Raw genomic sequence first — 20,918 nt, 5'->3', positions numbered from 1 at the left:
GCCGTGCTAGGTGGTCCCCTTGGTCTTTGGGCTGCAGGGTGTGGCATCCACCGTTTCTCAAAAAGAATTTTAGCTTTTGATTGGTTACCTGATAGTACAACTTTTCTGCCCATCTAAAGTGAGCTTGGGAGTGGCATTTCTGGCTCTTGTTCATATTTGTTTTATCTTTGCGTGACAGAGATTTAACTTTCATTCATGGATGCAGAGACCAACTGTGTTCACTGACAGCGATTTTCGGATGTGTCGCTGAGCCCACTTTTCAGCGGTTTTCAGTAGAATCCTCACTGCAACCCAAACGGATAAAAGATTTCGACCACTTAGTGTAGATTTACAGATTTCTCACTACAGAGAATGAATCTGAATTCTCAGAGTGTTTTAATGACAATGTATACCACAGACTACATATTCTTCCAATTATCGTGTGTGTATTTATAGTTGCACTTGATTAAGGGCGTTTGCTGCAGAGTCTCAAAAAGATTTCTACTGTATATTCCCCCGGTGGAGTGTCTGTGTTCCTTTTAACAATCTTTCTCTTATATATTCAGCGGATGGTCTTCCTTATTAGACATGCTGGATAGGATTGGTGGTAAAGACATTTTTGCTCATCTCCTCATTTGGTGGTGTGTAAAAGGGCTGACCGCTCAAAACCATTAGAGTGTGTGCATGTGTATGATTGCCAAGTGCTCAGTAATGGCCGACACACGAGATAGTCTGTATACACCCTTTTCTAGTAACTTTTGTGTATGATTTGTTTTTTAATCCATTTCTTTCTTTGTGCCTTACTGTCTCTGATTTGGTCAGAGGCATCAGTAACAATAGCAGAAAGGCAGCAAACATGTAAATTTAATGTTTGAGAGCCCAGAAGGCTGATGCTGTAAGGGACTGGAGCCTCCAGGGCCATAAAATAAATGAAAGCATATTTCTTCAAATCAGCAGCCATAGCGTCTCTGTATCTCTCTCCTTTCTCTTTTGGACACACACACATATATATATACACACACACACAAACGTGTATATATGTGCACTCACACTCGCAGTGTTAATGGCTTCATAATTGTCAGAGGCAGACCACTGAGGATAATCAGGAGACTGCAGCAAGGCAACAACCACTATTTGGAATTTACTATGACAGATAGTGCCTTTTTATTACTCAGAGGCCTCTGGTTTGTTTTGGGATGCGATAAACCACACTCATTTGACTACCCCCCCCCCCCCCCCCCCCCCCGATACTTCTCTTTCTCTTTCTCTCTCTCATCCTCAGTCTCTGCTTCTTTTTCTCTGTCTCTCTCTCAAACACACATGCATAGCGGTTCAGTCCCAGACAGCGTGTGACTCAGGGATCAAGGCCATTACTACCAAACACTTAGTCAGGGAGTAAAGTTCAGCTTATCACAGGAAATCACAGACACGCACACACACAAAGGCGCACACAGACAAGCATGAACGTACTCAAGGAAACGCACACATAGAAGCGCAGTCAGTCATACATGACCCTTTAATACATAAATTGAATGCCTATGAGCAGTTTGGTCTCGGGTGAGAGCCAGATATGTTTTACATTTTTCATTTTTTTTCCTCAGAAGGTTTAATGGTGTAATTACATTTGCACTTCTTTAAAACTGTCTCACTCACGATGAACAGGTAAAAAAAAAAAAATCCAGATCAAAATCCATGCATCAGGTCCAGATATTTAGCTGAAGCCTCAGCACAATACAACGCAATAGCTCTGCACCAAATTCTACTTTTACAACCCTTCCTCATTTTCATTTTTTTTTTATAGTTGATTGCTCTGCTATATAACTGAGTGGATGGTCATGGCATTCTGATAAATTGCATCACTACATTTATAAAAATGCTAATTTTCTTTTGTCCTTTTGTGTGTGTATGTGCTGAAAGTAGTAGGCTATATGTAGAAGAGCTGCTGTACTAGCCAGTATTAGATTTCACACATGTATTTTGATGTTAATGTAACATCAGTCTGCTCTCCCAGCCTGGCTAGCTCATTCTTTCTAACTCCACCTCAGATTTGTTCCATTTTCAAGCTTGTTGTCTTCAGATCCAAGTGCTTTGAGGCAATTTATAAAACTTCACACGGCTCCCTCTGGAACCACAAAAGGCTTTATACTACTTTTTTTTTTTACTTTTTTACACTTGTAGTACTCCTCCCCAAGACATTTAATAACATTTTGATGTTTAAAATCAGTGGAATCCTTTCTCTTTCACACAGGTATCTTAACAGATATGTGTGCTTCTCGTGTTCGCGTGTTTACGTCTCGCGCATTATGTTCTGTCATAACCGCTGATCTATCTCTGACTGCACTTAAAGTGATATTAACACATTCTAATCACCCAAATCAAGTTCATCATTCATCTCAGATGGCCTATATCAGCTCTAGTGGCTTGACATGTTACAAAATATCCATCCTGTTTTCTCAGTGTCTAGCTTTGAGAGAGAATTACTCATGTCCAAAACACTAATTTAACGGTCACAAGTCATTAGAATAGCACACGTAAATTATTAAATTGAGTGGTTTTGCACTCTGAGGCAGAACTTCAAGATGTAAGTGATTCATACTCTAATTGGAGTGGATGTGTGCTTTTGCTCAGTAGCCAGTTCGTACGATTGGGAATGGGGATGCTGGCAATCAGGATGTAGAAAATGTGTGTGTGTCTGTTAGTGTGTGTATGCGTGTGTCAGTGTTAACAAGAGAGACAAATAGGAACAGAGAGAGAAGCAGGTGCATCACTAATGGCTTTTTAAAAAGGTTACAGCGTAGCGCTCTTCTTTTCTAATGGGGCTCTGGCTGTGCTTGAGAAGCAATTTCCGGAAAAGATAATGTTGTCGAGAGAGTGCAGAGAGTTCTCTGTTTGCGTGTGTGTGTGCGTGCGTGTGTGTGTGCATGTGTGTATTTGTGTTGCTATTAACAAGACTGACAAACACAAACTCAAAGGAACACAAAGAGGGGCGGGAAAAGAGAGAAAAGAGAGGGAGAGAAATTGCCTTTGTCTTTATTGCAAAGTAATTGTGCCATATTGCATTGCATTTATTAGTTGACGAATAATGCCTGCTCCCGGGCCAGCAGAGGTCTCAAGCCACAACAAATAAATAAATAAAATTTTCTCTTTTAGCATATTTTTACATTCATAATGTGGGGTTTGATTTCATAAACATTAAAGCTGGTGAGTCCTGAAAGCTCCTCTCTTGCGCTTCCCTTTCCCAGTAACCATGGTAAACAGTGCCACCCTGTGTCCACAGTTATCTGCTTCAACGTTTTGAGCCACGTTTCTGCAGATTCACAAGGAATAAAGCTGCAATCCCGAAATGCTGCAGATTTTAATAGTATATTGATAAAGACAGATTTAGACAAATGTACTTCCAAGTGCGCGTTAGATAATTAAATGCAAGTGCATATGTAAATACATTTCATGTGTTGATTGGTACATCTTAAACAAGAAGTTCAATTAAGACCACTAAGGGGCAGTACTTTCCCATTACTGCCTGCATGCTTTACAACAAACCCTGTAGTGTTTACACTGTGAAATTGACAAAATTAGTAAGAGTCGGCTTTTCAGAATATGATGTTGATGAGAATTTTATTATTTTATATTTATTTATTATTTTCCTAAAAAGGAAATGAGTGAAGAAATCACAGATGCAGACTAATTGTGGTTGTTGTGGTATCTCCAGGAACACTTCACATAAGAGAAACCCTTTTTGTGAAGTGTAGTGAGAATCTAAGATCACAGTTTGAGTCAAGCCCTAATTTCTAATATAAAGTCTTTTTGTGTCGAAATAGCAAAACGGTGTGCTGTACAATACACTGAGTACTTGTAGTATGTATTGTGCAGATGTGTGAAACTGGATCATGACTCCAGAACCTGAGCACAGACAGATCTTTCCCACAGATCATCGCATGTCATGACATACAGCAGCAGGAAAAATGGAAATTGAATTCCATCTAGTGGCGTGCTGGGTCACAGTCACACTGTCCCGGCTAGAATTCTTGTAATCAGTCACGCCGGTGTTTCATTTAAAATGTCTAACACCAATCAGCTGCAATGTTAAAATCACCAGCCTTATATTCTGTCCGTCTAGTTCTGACTCTAGACACCTCTAGCAGTGCCCTGTGGTTGGATAACCACTGTGGATCTGGTTCATTTCAGTCAGAGACATTATAATAGAGACATGGCACTCATATTCAAATCTATGGCACAATTACACAATGGCAAAAATGGTGATATTAGTATAATTTCCAGGGGGAAAAAAGGAGTTTTTAGAAATTCTTTTAGGGGCAAAGTCAGCACACCACTGCAGCTGTTTTTATTGAATTTGTCCCATGATGGGTTGAGATGATTTGGACATGTAAAGAGGAGGGATAGTAGATTCATTTATTTCAGCCTGTACTACTTGATTATTCCAGCATCGCCCATCATAACATACACTGGCATCAAAAGACTTTCCTTGTAGACCTTCACTGTCTTAAAATAGTTTAAAAAATATTATTGCTGGTTTTTAAATCGCTGCATAGTCGGTTTGTGGATGCGCTCTGCATCCATAAACTGCTGACTCCATATAATATTGCCTGAGATCTTCCAACATGACCTTTATAAGTAATGCCAAAGACTTGTCAGGACACTAAAGATGATCAAGCCCGTGCACTCTCAGCAGCACGACTGTGTAATTCCCTGCACGAAGAACTCTGTGAGATAAGTGTGATTTATTTGTATTGTTTTGCTTCTTTAAACCATGTGTACTTGTTTTCAATTGTTTCCACTGAATTTGAAATTGCTTTAAGTTCCAGTGAAGTTATTTTTGCATTTTTCAAATTTGTACATTCTTATTCTTTAGCACTTTGTATGTTTACTTTGTTCTCTAAAAATCCAAAAAAGTAAAAGCAAAATAAAGGGTGCTGTCAGGGAAGAGGAAAAGAGGAAGACCACAGAGACGCTTCATGGATGTAGTGAAGGAGGAGGTTGATTTTTCTGGTCACTGTTGTCAAGATTAACAGAAACCATTTGTCCATTTTCTTCAGCTATCTAATTCAGGGTCACAGGGAGGCTAAAATAGGGCAAGTAAAGGGTACACCTGGGACAGGTGATTCAGCGCTAACACAGAGAGAGACCTATGGCTGGTTTAGTATTGCTAATAAACCTAACCCTGTGTATGTCATTAGACTGTGGGTGGAATTACACAGAAAAGCCTCAGCCGCCTGTGGATTTGAACCCAGGACTCAGGGGTGGCTGTAGCTGGGGGTAGTTGGGTTTGGCTAGAATGGGTCATCTACTAATTGGTGGTTGGTTGGTGGTTTGATCCAGACTGCATGCAGAATTCTTGTAATGGGGCAAGATACTAACCCCAAGTTGCTCTTTGACACAGAGTATGAATGTATGTTAAAGTTATATAAAAAGCACCAAAGCATAGTGAATATTTGTGTGAATGGCAAGTTATATAAAGTGCTTTGAGTGCTCAGCCAGAGTAGTAAAGTGCTATATAAGAACCGGTCCATTTACCATTCTTGCTAGCTGCCCAACTGAAACAAATTGTCCAAAAACCGTCACTTGCATGTGCAGCATGCACCACTACTGAATGTCCGGTATTTCAAATAAGACCATGCAACAAAAAAAGAGTAACACATAAAATCCATATCCTCATTAACGGTAGCAAACAAAGTGAAAATTAGAAAATGTAATTCACCAAGCGGTGTGTTATAATTGTGATTTATTTTGGTAAATAAATACAAAACAGTGACATTTCAACATGAAAATAACATTATTTAGACAGTTATGGTATTCTCTATCTCTTCAGTTATTTACAAAGTTTCACCGTAGGTAATCACAGAGCTATAATGAGCACCTGCTATAACAGGCATTGTTAAGAAGCCTTGGCAGGGGTCCTTCGAAGGCCTGCAGTTACACACATGTACAAGTGTGTAATTATAGCAGCTACTTTTGACAGTTTAACTTAAGAAAACAGATTGCCAAATTAACAGTTATGCTGCCATACAATGTGCTCATTATAAACATACACACAAATATGCACACGCACGCACACACACGCTTAATAAAACCTTAACAACGTCTTCTTTATATAACCCAGTGTGTAGAGTAGTATACCCTCCCTGGAGTGTCCTTTTGAACTGAGCAGAAGCAAGCAAGTTGTGAGCCAAACACCCCAATTTTATGCTTTTAGATTTCACACACTTCTCCGCTGTGCTACATTCCTGCTTTAGATCAGGCTACTACTCATGTTCATACAAGACAGCTTCAGGTAGCTTCACATTTTTCACACAATAAAACATAATGTGGTATATACTGTGTAAAAAAAAACCTATATTCTGTACAAAAGTATACACAGCTCAGAGGGCTTACCTCTGTCTTACACACTGGTCTGTGCCATCACTGTTAGAGAATCGGTGAGAGGAAACACTGATGGAGCTAGGAACAACTAGACAGGACAGATGCATGAACTGCAGCAAACTGATGTCATAACCACTCTTATTACAGACTAGTTTTGGAAACACCAGCTGATATAAATGTAGGAAACATCATACAGGTGTCCAGTATTTAGATGAATGTACTCTGGAATAAAAGACGATGCATGGAAGTGTTAAAAAAGGGGACGAGGGAAACAGACAAAAGGGATTTTGTTTCTACAGACTTTCACATTGGAACAGGCAGTATGTCAAATCACAGAGCTCTCCATAATGTTTCACAGGATGGAGATTAATCCTACAGTACATTTAGAACACACACCTGAATAGAAAGGAATAAGGATATTTGGAAAGTTGGTGAAAATCAAATGCTGTTCACTTCGAGGATGAATTAAATGATGCCACAAAACACGTGGCATCACGAGCACAGCTGTGGTGTGTATAAATCTCTCTTCTATCACGTCACACAATATAAAATAAAAGAAAATAGGATACAACACAGTTTCGTGAACACTGAGTCGGTTCATCTGTGCTATAATTTACAAAAGTGCTTTCTCTTTGACAGCATCTCTTATTGACTTTGAGGACAAAAGAAAATGTTAATACTCTCGATGGTACGTGTATTCTTATTATAAAGGTCTTTGTTCTTATTCCTGTCCTCTGCTTGTTTCTATTTAATCATCCTGAGTGTTACAAAATGGTCTTGAGGGCAATTCACTTGTGCCCGGGATTTTCTTCGATCCCCAAACCCTCAGCGCTGCTGAGTTGTTTTTTTAATTGTTTTTGTTGTTGTTGTTGTTGTTGTTGTTTTTAAAATATCAAGTCATCACCAGCCAACAGTCTTTATAGTCTTTGTGGAAAAACTGGACAAGAAAGCAGGAAACAGTATTGCTTTAACAGCTCTGGCTTTGGCGAGTCATGAAATGGGTCTTTTTCACCCAAAGGAGAAGGTAGGCCACCGTGGATGACAAACAGGACAGTGCAAGGTAAGGAGGGCAGGTCTCTGTCTCCGTCTGGTCCTTAGCAGATGGCGAATTTTGGCCAGGCTCGCCGTGTGTGATTTTTGCTGGTTTGTCTCATGTGACGGGTGGACCTTCAGACCTGGGTGGATTTGACTCGTCTGAGAGGCTTTCGTCCTTCAGGGTGGGCGTGGCAGGGCGGGGGGCACTCAGTGGGCAGGTCTAGACTGCGCTGGTGAGGCAACGTCGTGAGGGGAGGAGCACATCGGGAGGGGCGGGGGACGGGATTGGCTGATGGTCATGTGATCTCAGAATACGGTAGCCCTGGAGCCTAATGGGAGGACACAGGAAAGGGAGGGGAAGACGAGAGAGAAAATTCATATCAGAACACATTGTAAAATATTTGGGAAGTTCAATTTGAGCGAAAAGGGCAAATGAACTTGACTAGACTGAGATAATAACAGTAAAAAAAAAATGCCCAGTGATGATGTCTAGACAAGAGAATGGACACACAAAGCTGGGATATCAGACAGAGATCAGAGCATCTGGTACACATTAAGACATAATGAGTCAAACAAGACAGGAAGATCATTCCATAAAAGATCCATAAAATCTGACCCCTCAAATCAGCTGACTTTTTTTTAGTATATAAAAACAAAGCCTTACAAAGTTGCTCCTTCATACTGATGTATGAAAATTTTCTCTAATAGGTTGTCTTGTTGCACATATGCTTTATGAAAATATCAATTCCACAGGTCTCTGGGTGCGTGTTGTTTTGTCACTATGGTTTTTGTATATTCACGTCAAATTGCAATCCAACCTTTGCACATACAATCACTGGCAGTCACTGGTACATCTGTTCAATTGTTTAATAATGCAAATATTTAATCACATAGCAATAATTGGGTCCATTTAGATCCATGTACACATGGTCACGCTGACATCCTGAAGTATAGTCAGACTGCTTCGAGGTAATAGAAAGTAAAGAGTAACTTTAATAACCATTAATCACATCCAAGCTATGCAGAAGAGCATATCTGAACACATGTTAAACCTCAAAGCAGATCAGCCACAGCAGCAGAAGATCACCTGGTGTGTGCAACTCCTATAAATTGCACAGGAAACAGAAGATTGGAAAAATGCTGCCCAGTCTTATCAGTCTTGATTCCTGCTGCGACATCCAGACGGAATCAGAATAAAATATCAACAACATGAAAGCACTGATCCATCCTGCCTTTGATCAACAGTTCAGACTGCTGGTGTAATGGTTTGGGGAGTATTTTCTTGGCAGTCTTTGGCTCCCTTAGAACCAATTGAGCATTGTTTCACTACCACAGCCTGCCTGAGTATTGTTGCTGACCACGTCTATTCCTTTGTGAGCCGAGCAGCTATGTTCTGATGGGTTGAACATGACAATGACATCACCGTACTCCAATGGTCTCCATAGTTACCAGATCTCAATCCAATAAAGCACCTTAGGGATGTGGGGAATGGGAGATTCAGGATGTGGATGTGCAGCCAAGTAAAAATCTGCAGCAACTGTGTTTCCAGCACTTTGTTGAATCTATGCGATGAAGCATTAAGGCTATTCTGAAGGAAATGGATGTTCAATTAAAAAAAAATGGTTAGTTGTTAGTAATGATTAGTAAAGGATTTCAACACAAAGGAATCAGAGCTGGAAAATGAACCTGGCATCAAAACAAAAGACCTTTTATATTCTACTTGTTGTGACCAGCCACCTCGATCACTTGTGGATATGACCCTTAAAAGTAAATGCTTTTTTTTCTGTTCTTCTACATTACAGACTACATCCCATGATATTGACGCTCAAAGCTGGTTATAGAAATAAGAGAAAACATGCATAGCAATAGATAAGATCTGGGTTTAGACTGTAGCACTCAAAGTGGGTGTAAAATTGATCTGAAGCTCAAAAAAAGATCACAAACACTGGAAAATATGTAATATGATGGCCTGTAATATGTCAAGTTTTTTTTTTCTATAATGTTAAAAATTTATATAGTTTTTCTAAAGACACTACAGCTGATTCTGAGGAGGTCAGGTTGGATGTACTCACTGATTTGTCATGGAATGAAAATGCCCAAACATTTCGATAAAAAAACAAGTACATGCACATTTAAAACATTGTTTTGATTGCTTTGGTACATTTCGTTTCCCCCACCCCTTACCTGGAGGCCACTTAACTTTTCAAGTGGACTCTCCACGCGGGGCAGGCTGAGAAGAGGCAGCCCAACGGGGGGCTCTGAGCGCTGAGGAGGTGGAGGAGTCGACGCTGCTATCTGGGTTGGCCTGAAATTGTTGATCACACATGACACCTGGTAGAGAGCAGACAAAAAAGGTGTAAAGGGAAAAGGAAGGGAGAAATTCTCTCTACTCCACTATAGAGATGGATGATTTTCTGCTGCATGAAATGCTGAAGTGTGCATGGAAACAGATAGTGAAGTGGGAGAGACTGAGATAAAAGAAAGAGGGATAGGCAATGAATTTTGCGGGGAGGCATGGAAAGAAATTTATATTCTTAGGGACACACACCAGAAATGACTTTGATCTTTGAAGTTAATACTGATACTTTGGGTCAAGAGGTCCAACACTAAATGACATTATTTGAATTATCAATATAAAAGACTCTGTTTAGTCCACGCTTTTTTTTTCTTTTACAGTCATGTATGGAAGTGCATCCTTTTTGTAGCCTTAATCATCAGTAAATCCTCCCACCATCATTCCTGTAACCGTATTTTACCACATTTCTCCCTTCAACATGTCCCACACACAGAAAATGGAGTGGAACAGATCACAGTTTGAGTTTTTATGATGGTGAAGGCTCAGAAAGTACGACATCCACAAAAACAGCATGTAAACTCGAGAATGACAAGAAAATGAAACTAAAATGCAAACAGACAAAGGACAGTGACATACGAAAAGCACGCTGGTTATGTTATTCATTTATTTTTGCAACGGTTGTTCTCTGTAACTGTAAAATGGAAATACAATAAATGTGAATTAAAATTCTACCTTTAAATCACACATTTAAATACAAGAATACAAATATTAACAGAACATTCAGTCAGTTTAGTCAGAGAAGATTGTGATGTCCATTGACAGTAATTTATATTTGACAGCAAGGCCTGATGGCTACAGAACAGAGCAGGCACGATGGCAGCAGACGTGGCATTGATTAAGTCAGGCACAGAATGAAAATAAGGAGGGTGGAGGATGTAGGCGGGTTGCTGAGCAGCTTGCAGAGATAGAAGCAGCTGTAGGCAGCTTATAGCAACTGACAGCATATAAGGTGACTGTGTTCCTATCTGGAGGTGTATAAATAGGCTATGATCTATCGCCTCTTTCACCCTACTTTCTTTTACTACCCCTCTCAGTGTTTCCTCCCTCCCTTTCTCCTTCTTACCAGAAAGGCAGCAATGGCACCACCCGTTACGAATCCAGCCAGAACATCGTTCCAGTGGTTCCTGTGTTCAGTCACCCTCACCACCCCAACCAGCACAGCCAGAGACAGCAGCACCAAGCATAATGTGGGCTTCATCAGGCGGGTCCCTTTTGTCCTGAACACCAGAGTCACATACATCTGGAAAGCAGTAATATACTGAATTAGGTACATTTTTAAAATGCTATGTTATCTTAACAAAGCAAAGAGTTGAACAATGTGTTGAAAGCTCAAGCAGCAAGCTGAGATAATGCAAAATATTCTAGACACTGACTAGCTTAATAGTTCAAACAGCTTGAGTAAACCAAAAGAGGCCGCACTCTGCAGGGATTTTTGAACAGCTGAGTGGTTTATCCGCAGGGAAAGCAGCATAATAAAACCACCGCAGCTGGTTTAAAGGTTCTAAAATGACAGGAGCAAGTTAATGTAATTCCAGAGAAAAGAGGCAGAAGGGTGTGCATTCTTTTTGTCCAACTTAGTTAAGTGAACGTTTTTTACTTTATAATCTCTTACATGAACATATTTTAATTCTGAATATTCAAAACTTTGAAAGTCAGGTATAAAACTTGCCAGTTTGCAGAGGGATTGTTTTAAGAAAAGATGATTTTCGGTTTGCTATGCTCTATAAAATATATAATATTAATATAAAGACTGTGTTCAAGCTGTTTATTTCAGTATGTTCGTAAAATGTAGATTTATCTAGGGATAATCGGGAATTTTACTTCTGTTTTTTATTTGTGCACATACCTTAAAATGTGGTTGAAAGAACTACCAGGCTTAACCTTATATTTGTCATAACTGATGTAAAGTGGTAGCATTGGCTAGTGTTTGAATCCCGACACATATGATTCTGTACCCCAGGATCTCCAACGTGGAGATGGAAATGGACGGCTGCCTCGTGTTTGAGGAGCAAGTGACTCTGGGATGGTGTATAGAGCCACATGGCCATGACGAAAAGGAAGATGCACACAAATGCCAATTTAAATACAGTTTATTTTAAAGAAGAAAAGAACTTTAACTAACTATAATGGATGTAGTCAGTACAATCAGCGGTGTAAGTTAGAGCATGGGTAAAGAAATGGTTCATGCAGTGTTGTTTAGTGTAAAAATCCAAACCACAGAGCCACCCAGCAACTGAGCTCAGAGGCATTTCATAGAACGCTGGTGTGCTCAAAACATCACTTCTAGATGCAATAAATCAGAAAACTGGAGTTCTGCAGCATGTGAACCTTTCATTCTTTTCAGTGTCACTGATGGGAAACAAGCCACACCAGCCCTCCAGTGCCTGTGGTTAAGACCAGCCACACAAACAGGTTGAAAGGAAGGAAGGGTGGAGGTGGTTGTCACGGGATGAAGATCAGTTCATAGAGGTACATAGGGCCAAGACTGTGGAGGGACTTGTAGAAGATCTCATATTTATATCAGTGCACTCTATTGGGAGCCAGTGTAGGCGGAGAGTAGGGTTGATGTGCTGCCAGGATTTAGTGTGTGTCAGATCCAAGCAGCTGAAAAATACTTAACAGTGGAAAAAATAACCATGTTTTCAACCTGGTACAAAAACCTGTTTGGACATCTATACATATACAAATATATGGGGGTAGTCTATTCTATTATTAGTTTTTTAAATTACAGACTGTTGAATTACAGGTGGCTGAGGGCTCCAGCTGCGTGCTAGTGTTTACGTCAGCTATCTGAAACCAGCCATGTTTTCATTTCACTTCCTTTTGAAGCATTTTTACTGTAATTATTTGACAGATATGTATGATTAATTGCACAGCCAGTCCAAGTAACCTATACTCCAAATTTGATGAGTAAAATTATAGTATTTCATTTATATTTCTTCTGGCACAAATTGGGAGGTGTATGTGTCTGTGCAATTCACCTGTACAGTCTGTGGATGCACCTTGCTTGCCAAGCTCAGCAGCTGATAACTCAGCTCTCAGCATTAGCTAGACTTGAATAATAGTAAAAATGTTAAACAATATAAACAATATTAGTCTACTTTAAGCCACTTATCAGAAACTTTTCTGGTGCTTTGTTGTGTGTTACAGCTCTTCTAAAGACTCTTCATAAAGTAAAACCAGATCATCAGTCATCTCATCCGGTGCATCTCCCTTCACCCAGACTCAAAAAAGAAAGTCTCCTACCACCGTGTAGATGGCTGAGTAGAAGCTGAGCGCTGCATCTTTGGAGGGGAAGGATTTGCGGGCGGACACCACCAGATACGGGTTTCCTGTGCAGGCTCGGTGCTCTGCGATGTACTGCAGTGGAGACTGGCAGCCCAGAGCTGTGTAGTTTGGCTTACAGGCAGATAGGAAATGAGGCGTCTGGTTTCCTGTCACCACCTGACCGGCATTGGCAAAGATGGTGGTGGTAAAGAGGCCGAAAGAGTACACACCTGAGCGAAAGACAGACAGAGTGAAAGTGAGGGAGTGTGTACAAGAAAACAAGCACTCTCCTGGGATTTCAGCTGTTATTGTTGATTTTATGTGTTTCGCACCAAATGTGTAAGGACAAGAAAGACATTGTGGACAAAACAAGACACCCCCCATAATCTTTAGTGACAATATTGTAGTTAGTTAAATGGTCTGATTGTTCAAATCTGTATTTTCTTTGATTGTGGTAAAATAATGTGTGCCCCAGTCTCCAAAAATGACATAGTGCAGGAAGCGTAGTTATTCCTCCGTTACACCACAAGAGGGAGTATCCCCTAAAATGAGCAGCTCTAGCGGGAGTAAAGAAGCCAGCCACTACCCATAAGGCAGTGCGCCTATAAGCGTTATGTGAGACTGCAAAAGTGTGGAACGCTGTGCTATGTCCATGTATATATTTGCAGGTAAGCAGATACAAGATGGTAAATAACTTAAAATGTATCTACAGATGAGTCCACGGGGTTGCAGAGAATGTGGGAAAGTTGGCCGTTAATCCCCACTATGTGTTATTAGTGTATAAGTTATTGGTAGCGATGTGAATTAGCCGTGATGCTAACGATTAGCAGCTAGATCTAATTCATTAGTTTGTGCGGAAACCTCGTGGCACTTTTGTGGATTTATACCTGTACCGGGCTGTAATCACAGCAGATATAGACTGGTGGATCACACTATCTTTTGTTTATGTTTATTTCATTGTTCCACTGTAAGAAATATTAGTGGTTTGAGTTTAAACACTACCCATAAGGCAGTGCGCCTATAAGCGTTATGTGAGACTGCAAAAGTGTGGAACGCTGTGCTATGTCCATGTATATATTTGCAGATGCAGTAAAGGCGAACTCACAAAGCCACACTGGTTTCAATTCATTTTAATTCAAGTGTGCAACAAATGACTAGACAGAAGCAGTCTTTGCTTTTATGCTTCAGAACCTCAGTCTGTCATACAGATGTGGTGAAAAAGATCACAGAGCATCAACAGAATGGGACATAAAAATAAGGCTAACGAAAATGCGTCCACAGGAGACTCATGTTAAGGACAAGGGCTTTTTGTGTTTAGTCTACATACTGTAAGATAGAGATGTAGTGGTGTGAGCCTTAATGAGGCTGCACCCCAGAGAAGAGAGGATTTATTAGTTAAAGCAGAAGAAGCTCTGATCTTTAAGACTGTGACTGACCCAGAAAACGTACGATCCTACGGAGGAGAGGGTTGAAGTAACAGCAGTCAGCCGTCACTATGGTCTTCTCCTGAGCGCCTTCTGTCTTCACAAAAAAACTGGTCACCTCCCCGATAAGAATCTGGGACACACACACACACACACACACACACACACACACACACACACACACCAAGAGAGAGAGACCACAAACATTTTTGTCAAACAGAAAGCTTAAACTGTGCGCTTAAGTATTGATCAGCCTCGATGAATATTCTGTCAGTTAAACATGGTGCAAAGCCAAAATTATTCATGACTGTTTCTCCCACAGCCTTGATTAAAATTTCCCCTCATCATTTGGCTGATTTTATGCTGCTAGTAAATCCCGACACCAACACCTCCCATTCCTTGTCATCAGCGAAAGTTTGTTTGCCAGCGTCTATCCGGTTTTTCCGCTCAGATTTTACTGCAACTCCATAAAATCATGGATGGACTGGTTATGTCACACAAGTTAACAAGCTCGGTCTGAAAGATAAGATCAATCAAACCCATTTTATATGACTTTCTTGAAATGCTTAAAATCTATGAGCAAACGCTTTAGCTCACACTGATTGCACCCTATCACCCATCACTGTATATATATCAGTATTTTTACATTCCAAAACTCATTTGAAGAGCGCACACCCAGAGCATCTGGCAGCTGTTTGAAAAGCACTTTTAAGTCAAAGCAGCAGGACCTTGATCTCTTTTGACAGGAGAATAAATTGACTAAACACTATAATACACACTCCAGGACACCATTAAACTCTGCACACTGAACCTGTCTTATCAGGGGACCTCCGCTGACAGAAGCATGGGTATATGTAGGTTGCCTGCTCATACAATATGCGTGGCCCAGGGCCAAAAGCGTGGGACGATGCTAATGCACTAAAGCTCATTGCCCTTAGTGTGGCAGATGAAGGCTGGGGTTTGTGTTACGGAGTAAGAATTACCAATAGAGGACTCGGTGTGACATGTAGTAGCGTGTGTGCCACCATAAATTATCTGTTTGCAGCATAATGTCACCTGAGTGCCGCAAAGCTATGCAGCAGGGGTGTGCAGGTTGAGAGTGTTGCTCCTGCATCCCTGCGATCACCTTCAAAGTTTAGCATGAAAATGAAGACGACCTACTACAGAGTTCTAACTATTTATCGAGATTAATTCAGCAAAAAGTGTAAATTCATTTTGCCTGAAGAGAGTTCTAGTCCCAGGAATTTTTCTTCTTAGTGGAAATTTTTCCCTTTCAAAGCAGTCCTAATGTTTGCCATCCCGTCCCTCTGAGCTATCGAGGAAATCCATTTAATGATAGTATATTGTATAGTGCTAAGTGCAAGTGATCCTGGATCTACATCAGAAGAGCTGGCGTGTGACTGAATAATAGATGAATAATAGATAAGGAATTAAAAAAATCTTTTAAAACAAGTATCGTAAGATAAATCTGTCTCAGGATGGACGATAAAGTTTTGATTTTTCAGAACTGAGTACTGGTACTGATGCTAGAGTGAGTGACAGGTGTGGGTAGGTAGAGCTATGTGTCAGAATGGAGCTGCTGTCAGTTACTGACCTTATGTGCACATCATTTCTGTGGACGTGATGGCTGTATGACACATTTATTCAGTATTTATTTATTTATAAAGTTTTGTTATGTATGTAAGTGTGTTACGGTCATTCTTTGGGTCCGGATTTTCTCTAGCTGCTCTTGTGCACTGACTTGACATGTATGCGTGCACATGGCAGATTTCACCCTGTTGTGTTGCTTTCAGGCAGAGACTTGTACTCATCAGAATCAGAATCAGAATGGGTTTATTGCCAGATGTTGAGGTTTACAACATTAGGAAATTGCTGCGGTGCTTCAGTGCAGACAATAAGAATTAAAGTGCTATGTAGAAAGAAAGATATGTGCATGAGATATACATGAGATATATACATGAGAATAAGAATTATGAGTGCTACGTAGAAAGATATATACATGAGTGCAGGTGGTGATCAGTGCCAAACATGAAATGATGCAGTGACACAGCGTAGGGTCATGTGTTAGTGGCGGGGTCAGTCATGTGGTTATTGTTCATGTGTCCAACAGCAGAGGGGAAGAAACTGTTCTTGTGGCGAGAGGTTCTGGTGCGAATGGACCGGAGCCTCCTGCCTGAGGGGAGCAGGTCAAACAGACTGTGTCCAGGGTGAGAAGGGTCAGCTGAGATCCGGGCTGCACGCCGCAGTGTCCTGGAGGTGTACAGGTCCTGCAGAGATGGGAGTCTGCAGCCAATCACCTTCTCAGCAGAGCGCACAACACGCTGCAGTCTCTGTTTGTCCCTGATAGTGGCTCCAGCGTACCACACGGTGATGGAGGAGGTGAGGATGGACTCGATGATTGCGGTGTAGAATTGCATCATCGTCCGTGTTGGCAGGTTGAATTTCTTCAGCTGCCTCAGGAAGTACATCCTCTGCTGGGCTTTCTTGATGACGGAGGTGATGGTGGGCTCCCACTTCAGGTCCTGAGTGATGGTGGTACCCAGGAAGCGGAATGAGTCCACAGAGGTGATGGGGGTGTCAGTCAGGATGATGGGGGGGAGTGGGGCTGTGTGCTTCCTGAAGTCCACAATAATCTCCACTGTCTTCTGGGCATTCAGCACCAGGTTGTTGTGGCTGCACCAAGACACCAGACGTTCAACCTCCCTCCTGTAGGCAGACTCGTCCCCGTCCGAGATGAGCCCAATGACGGTGGTGTCATCTGCGAACTTGATTAGCTTGACAGACTGGTGGGTGGAGGTGCAGCAGTTGGTGTACAGGGAGAAGAGCAGAGGAGAAAGAACACAGCCCTGAGGGGAGCCGGTGCTGATGGTCCGGGAGTCCGAGACATTCTTTCCCAGCCTCACGTGCTGCTTCCTGTCCGTCAGGAAGTCAGTGATCCACCGGCAGATGGGATCAGGCACATTCATCTGGGAAAGCTTGCCTCGGAGATGGTCTGGAAGGATGGTGTTGAAGGCAGAGCTGAAGTCCACAAACAGGATCCTGGCGTAGGTTCCTGGGGAGTCCAGATGCTGCAGGATGAAGTGTAGGGCCATGTTGATGGCGTCATCTACAGACCTGTTGGCTCTATATGCAAACTGCAGGGGGTCCAGGAGGGGGGCCGTGAGGGTCTTGAGATGGGAGAGAACTAGGCGCTCAAATGACTTCATGACCACAGATGTCAGAGCCACGGGTCTGTAGTCATTTAGTCCAGTGATCCTAGGTTTCTTGGGGACAGGGATTATGGTAGAGGACTTGAAGCAGGCAGGCACATGACATGCCTGCAGTGAGGAGTTGAAGATGCCAGAAAACACTGGGGCCAGCTCGTTTGCACAGTGTCTGAGGGTGGCAGGAGACACACCGTCTGAGCCGGGAGCTTTCTGAGCATTCAGACTCCTAAACTGCTTCCTCACATCTGCTTCATGAATATGAAGAGTTGTGGTCGGAGGAGGTGGTGTGAAATCCTCTTTTGTGTGGGGTGAGGGGGCGGGTGTTGCAGGTGAACAGTTTGAAGGTGGTGATGGCTCTATGGAGGGGGGAGAGGTGGGGGAATGAGTGTCCAAAGTGCTTCTATTGTTGGGGTCGTTGGAGGTGTGAAGGCTGCCTGATGGCTCGTCAAAACGACAGTAGAAGTCGTTGAGGGTGTTGGCTAAGAGCAAGTCATCAGTGGAGTGGGGGGTTTTAGGCTTGTAGTTTGTAATATTCCTAAAACCTTTCCACACAGAGGCCGAGTCATTCTCTGAGATCTGCTGCTGCATCTTCTCAGAGTGCTGATGTTTAGCAATGTCCACTTCTTTAGTGAACCTGTACTTGGCCTCTCTGTAGCAGTCCCTGTCTCCGCTTCTGAACGCCTTACTCTTTTCCAGCCACAGCTTTTTGAGTTTAGGAGTAAACCAGGGTTTGTCATTGTTATAACTCACCCTGGTGCGTGATGGCACAATGCCTCACAGAAGTGGATATAGGAGGTGACAGTGTCCGTAAACTCGTCCAAGCTGTTAGAAGCAGCCTTCATTGTGTCCCAGTCTGTGGTCTCCAAACACGTGCGAAGCTCCTCCACAGCCTCGTTGCTCCACAGTTTTTTGGTCCTCACGACAGGTTTGGAGAGCTTCAGCCTCTGTCTGTGCGTGGGGATCAGGTGGATCATGACGTGGTCAGAAAGTCCGAGTGAAGCGCGCGGCACCGCGCGATAGGCCCCGCTGATCGTGCTGTAGCAGTGGTCCAATGTCCTCTCCTCTCTGGTCGGGCATTTAATATACTGCTTGTATTTCGGAAGCTCATGGCTCAGATTGGCTTTGTTAAAGTCCCCAAGAGCAATGATGAGAGAGTCCGGGTATGTCCGCTCCGTGTGGAGAATCTGCTCTGCGAGTGCGCACTGAGCTGCTTGCGCATCCGCGTCTGGCGGGATGTAAACAGCGGCCAGGATGAATGAAGCAAACTCCCGCGGAGAATAAAACGGTTTGCAGTGAATAAAAAGATATTCCAGAGAGGGAGAGCAGTGCTGAGCAATCACTGTTACATCTGTGCACCAGCCACTATTGATGTAGAAGCAGACACCTCCACCTTTGGTTTTACCGGAGAGAGCGGCCTGCCGGTCCGCGCGCAGCAGATGAAAGCCCTCAGGCTTGAGCGCGCAGTCCGGGATGTCCTCACTGAGCCACGACTCCGTAAAACATAAGACACAGGAGGAGGCAAAGTCTCTGTTCATGCTTCTCATCAGGGCCATCATTCATCCTATCCTGCGATGTCTCCTGCAGAGATTTAGGTGACACCCACCTGTCTCATAGTGCAAGCTTCTTGTCATTTTACTGAGGCAGAGATGTTGACTTGATATATAAAACTCTTTTTTTCCACATGAAGAAATACAATATAACAGGTAAAGCAGTTACATGTAAATTTCAGCCTGATGCCCAAACTTAAAAAGCTCTATCAAGCCTCTGTTGGTGGTCGTAAAACTTGGATCACAGTGAGTTTCACTGAGAAAGCAACACTACAAAGGAAAGGCTTTCTTGTATTTGGTTTAAAACATATGGTCAGAATCCACAGAGGCCGTGGCAGAGCTTTAGAGAGGAGGAAATGAAAGCAGTCTTTCTTTGATTCTCTGAACTGAACTTGGGCGTTGCTATAAAACTGAAAGAGAGCATCTGTCTGACAGGAACATGTGTAGTGAGGTAATTATTTAGGTTGCAAGGCAATACAAAGATTTAAGCCATCACAAGGAACTACCTTTGTAGTGTTTCTACAGTAGGATCATGATAAAACTCTTCTAATGTATTCCTGTGACTTGGCTGTGTGAAGTGAGTGTGGGGAGAATATGTAGAAGACCGGAGGAGACAGCACCACTGATGATAGATGCAGTAGCTAGCAGCCAACAAGGCAGGAGGCAAAGAGACTTGCAAATGGTGCTGGCAAATAATCATTGTGAAGCTGAGATTACAGATTAAAGAGGTCTATAACAACATAATTAAAACTATCAAGAGGCTCAATCTACAATTCTCAAATTAGTTTTAGCAGCTTTCTTTCTAGTGTGGAGTGCAAAAAAGATTTTCTTTTGTTTGCTTTTGTTTTTATAACAAATCAAGGAAGCATGCCACGTGTGTGGTTTACGAGTGCTCTGGCTGCCACTAGCACGACCACAAAAAGGAAGACATCTCTGCAGGGCAGCAGGATGTGTAAGCAGCGTCACACAGACCTTATAAAGAACAGCATGCGCTAATTGGGTGCAGCGCGTTATTTGGCCATTTTTAAACTTCAGCAAAACCCACAGAAGACAGCTGCATCCCTATTTGTACATATTACACACACACTGTGTCTCGAATCTCATAATTCCATACTTATGCTCACACCATTAAGTGCCTACGCGCATTTGCGCTGACAATTATATGGCTACATTAAGTACTCTATGAGAATGCAAATGGTGGAGTGGTGCAGTATACATTTCTAATCTTTAATGGTTGCCATCTTGACAATGTTGCAAAAACTTTCAGCGTGTAGAAGCAGGACACAGCAGCTGTTACGGCCATCAACTTATCTCCATGACCAAAAAACTTCTTTTATTTAAATGGAGAGAGAAAGAGCGTAAAAAAGAAAAAAAAAAACAAGGTGAAATGGGTTTGGGCCAGAGAAACAATGGGGTCTTGGACCCAGAAACTCCTGCCCTGAAGAAAGAAAATGAAACTAACAAGTACAGCTGCAGAAAAACAGACTTCCAGGACCGCCATCCCAGCCATCAATCATGCCATGAGAAAGAAAGAAGAGATAAGTAAGGGAGAGGAACAGAAAAGAGGAAAAGTGGATAGAGGAAACAAATACAAAGGAAAGAGCATGTAACACTGAGCTAACTGTAAAAAACAACAGTGAAGGTGGTTGTGCTGGCTCACAGAACATCACATGTGTTGTGCACATTCAGACCTCCAGAAACCTGTTCTAAAAGGTGTGTTTGTGAC

General features: G+C 42.2%; 1 protein-coding gene across 2 annotated transcripts in view; it reads right to left on the bottom strand.

Annotated features, from left to right (window-relative positions):
• Positions 1-5,718: 5,718 nt before the first annotated feature.
• The window catches only part of plppr2b (phospholipid phosphatase related 2b), a 70,434-nt gene continuing 55,234 nt past the window's right edge, over positions 5,719-20,918 (bottom strand). Inside the window, exons 4-8 of one of the 2 annotated variants that reach the window (XM_082536995.1) lie at positions 14,452-14,572; positions 12,995-13,245; positions 10,812-10,988; positions 9,577-9,723; positions 5,719-7,721 (exon numbers count right to left, since the gene is read on the bottom strand). In XM_082536995.1, coding sequence (XP_082393121.1) covers positions 7,689-7,721; positions 9,577-9,723; positions 10,812-10,988; positions 12,995-13,245; positions 14,452-14,572 — 729 coding nt within the window. In that variant the 3' untranslated portion in view covers positions 5,719-7,688. The remainder of the gene's footprint in view (positions 7,722-9,576; positions 9,724-10,811; positions 10,989-12,994; positions 13,246-14,451; positions 14,573-20,918) is intronic. The other variant, XM_082536994.1, reaches the window with a different exon arrangement.

The sequence above is a fragment of the Aulonocara stuartgranti genome, assembly GCF_965226115.1.
Source record: "Aulonocara stuartgranti genome assembly, chromosome: 6".
NCBI classification, from domain to species: domain Eukaryota; kingdom Metazoa; phylum Chordata; class Actinopteri; order Cichliformes; family Cichlidae; genus Aulonocara; species Aulonocara stuartgranti.
Note: the sequence above shows the minus strand (reverse complement) of the source record. Positions and strands in the feature narration are given on the sequence as shown.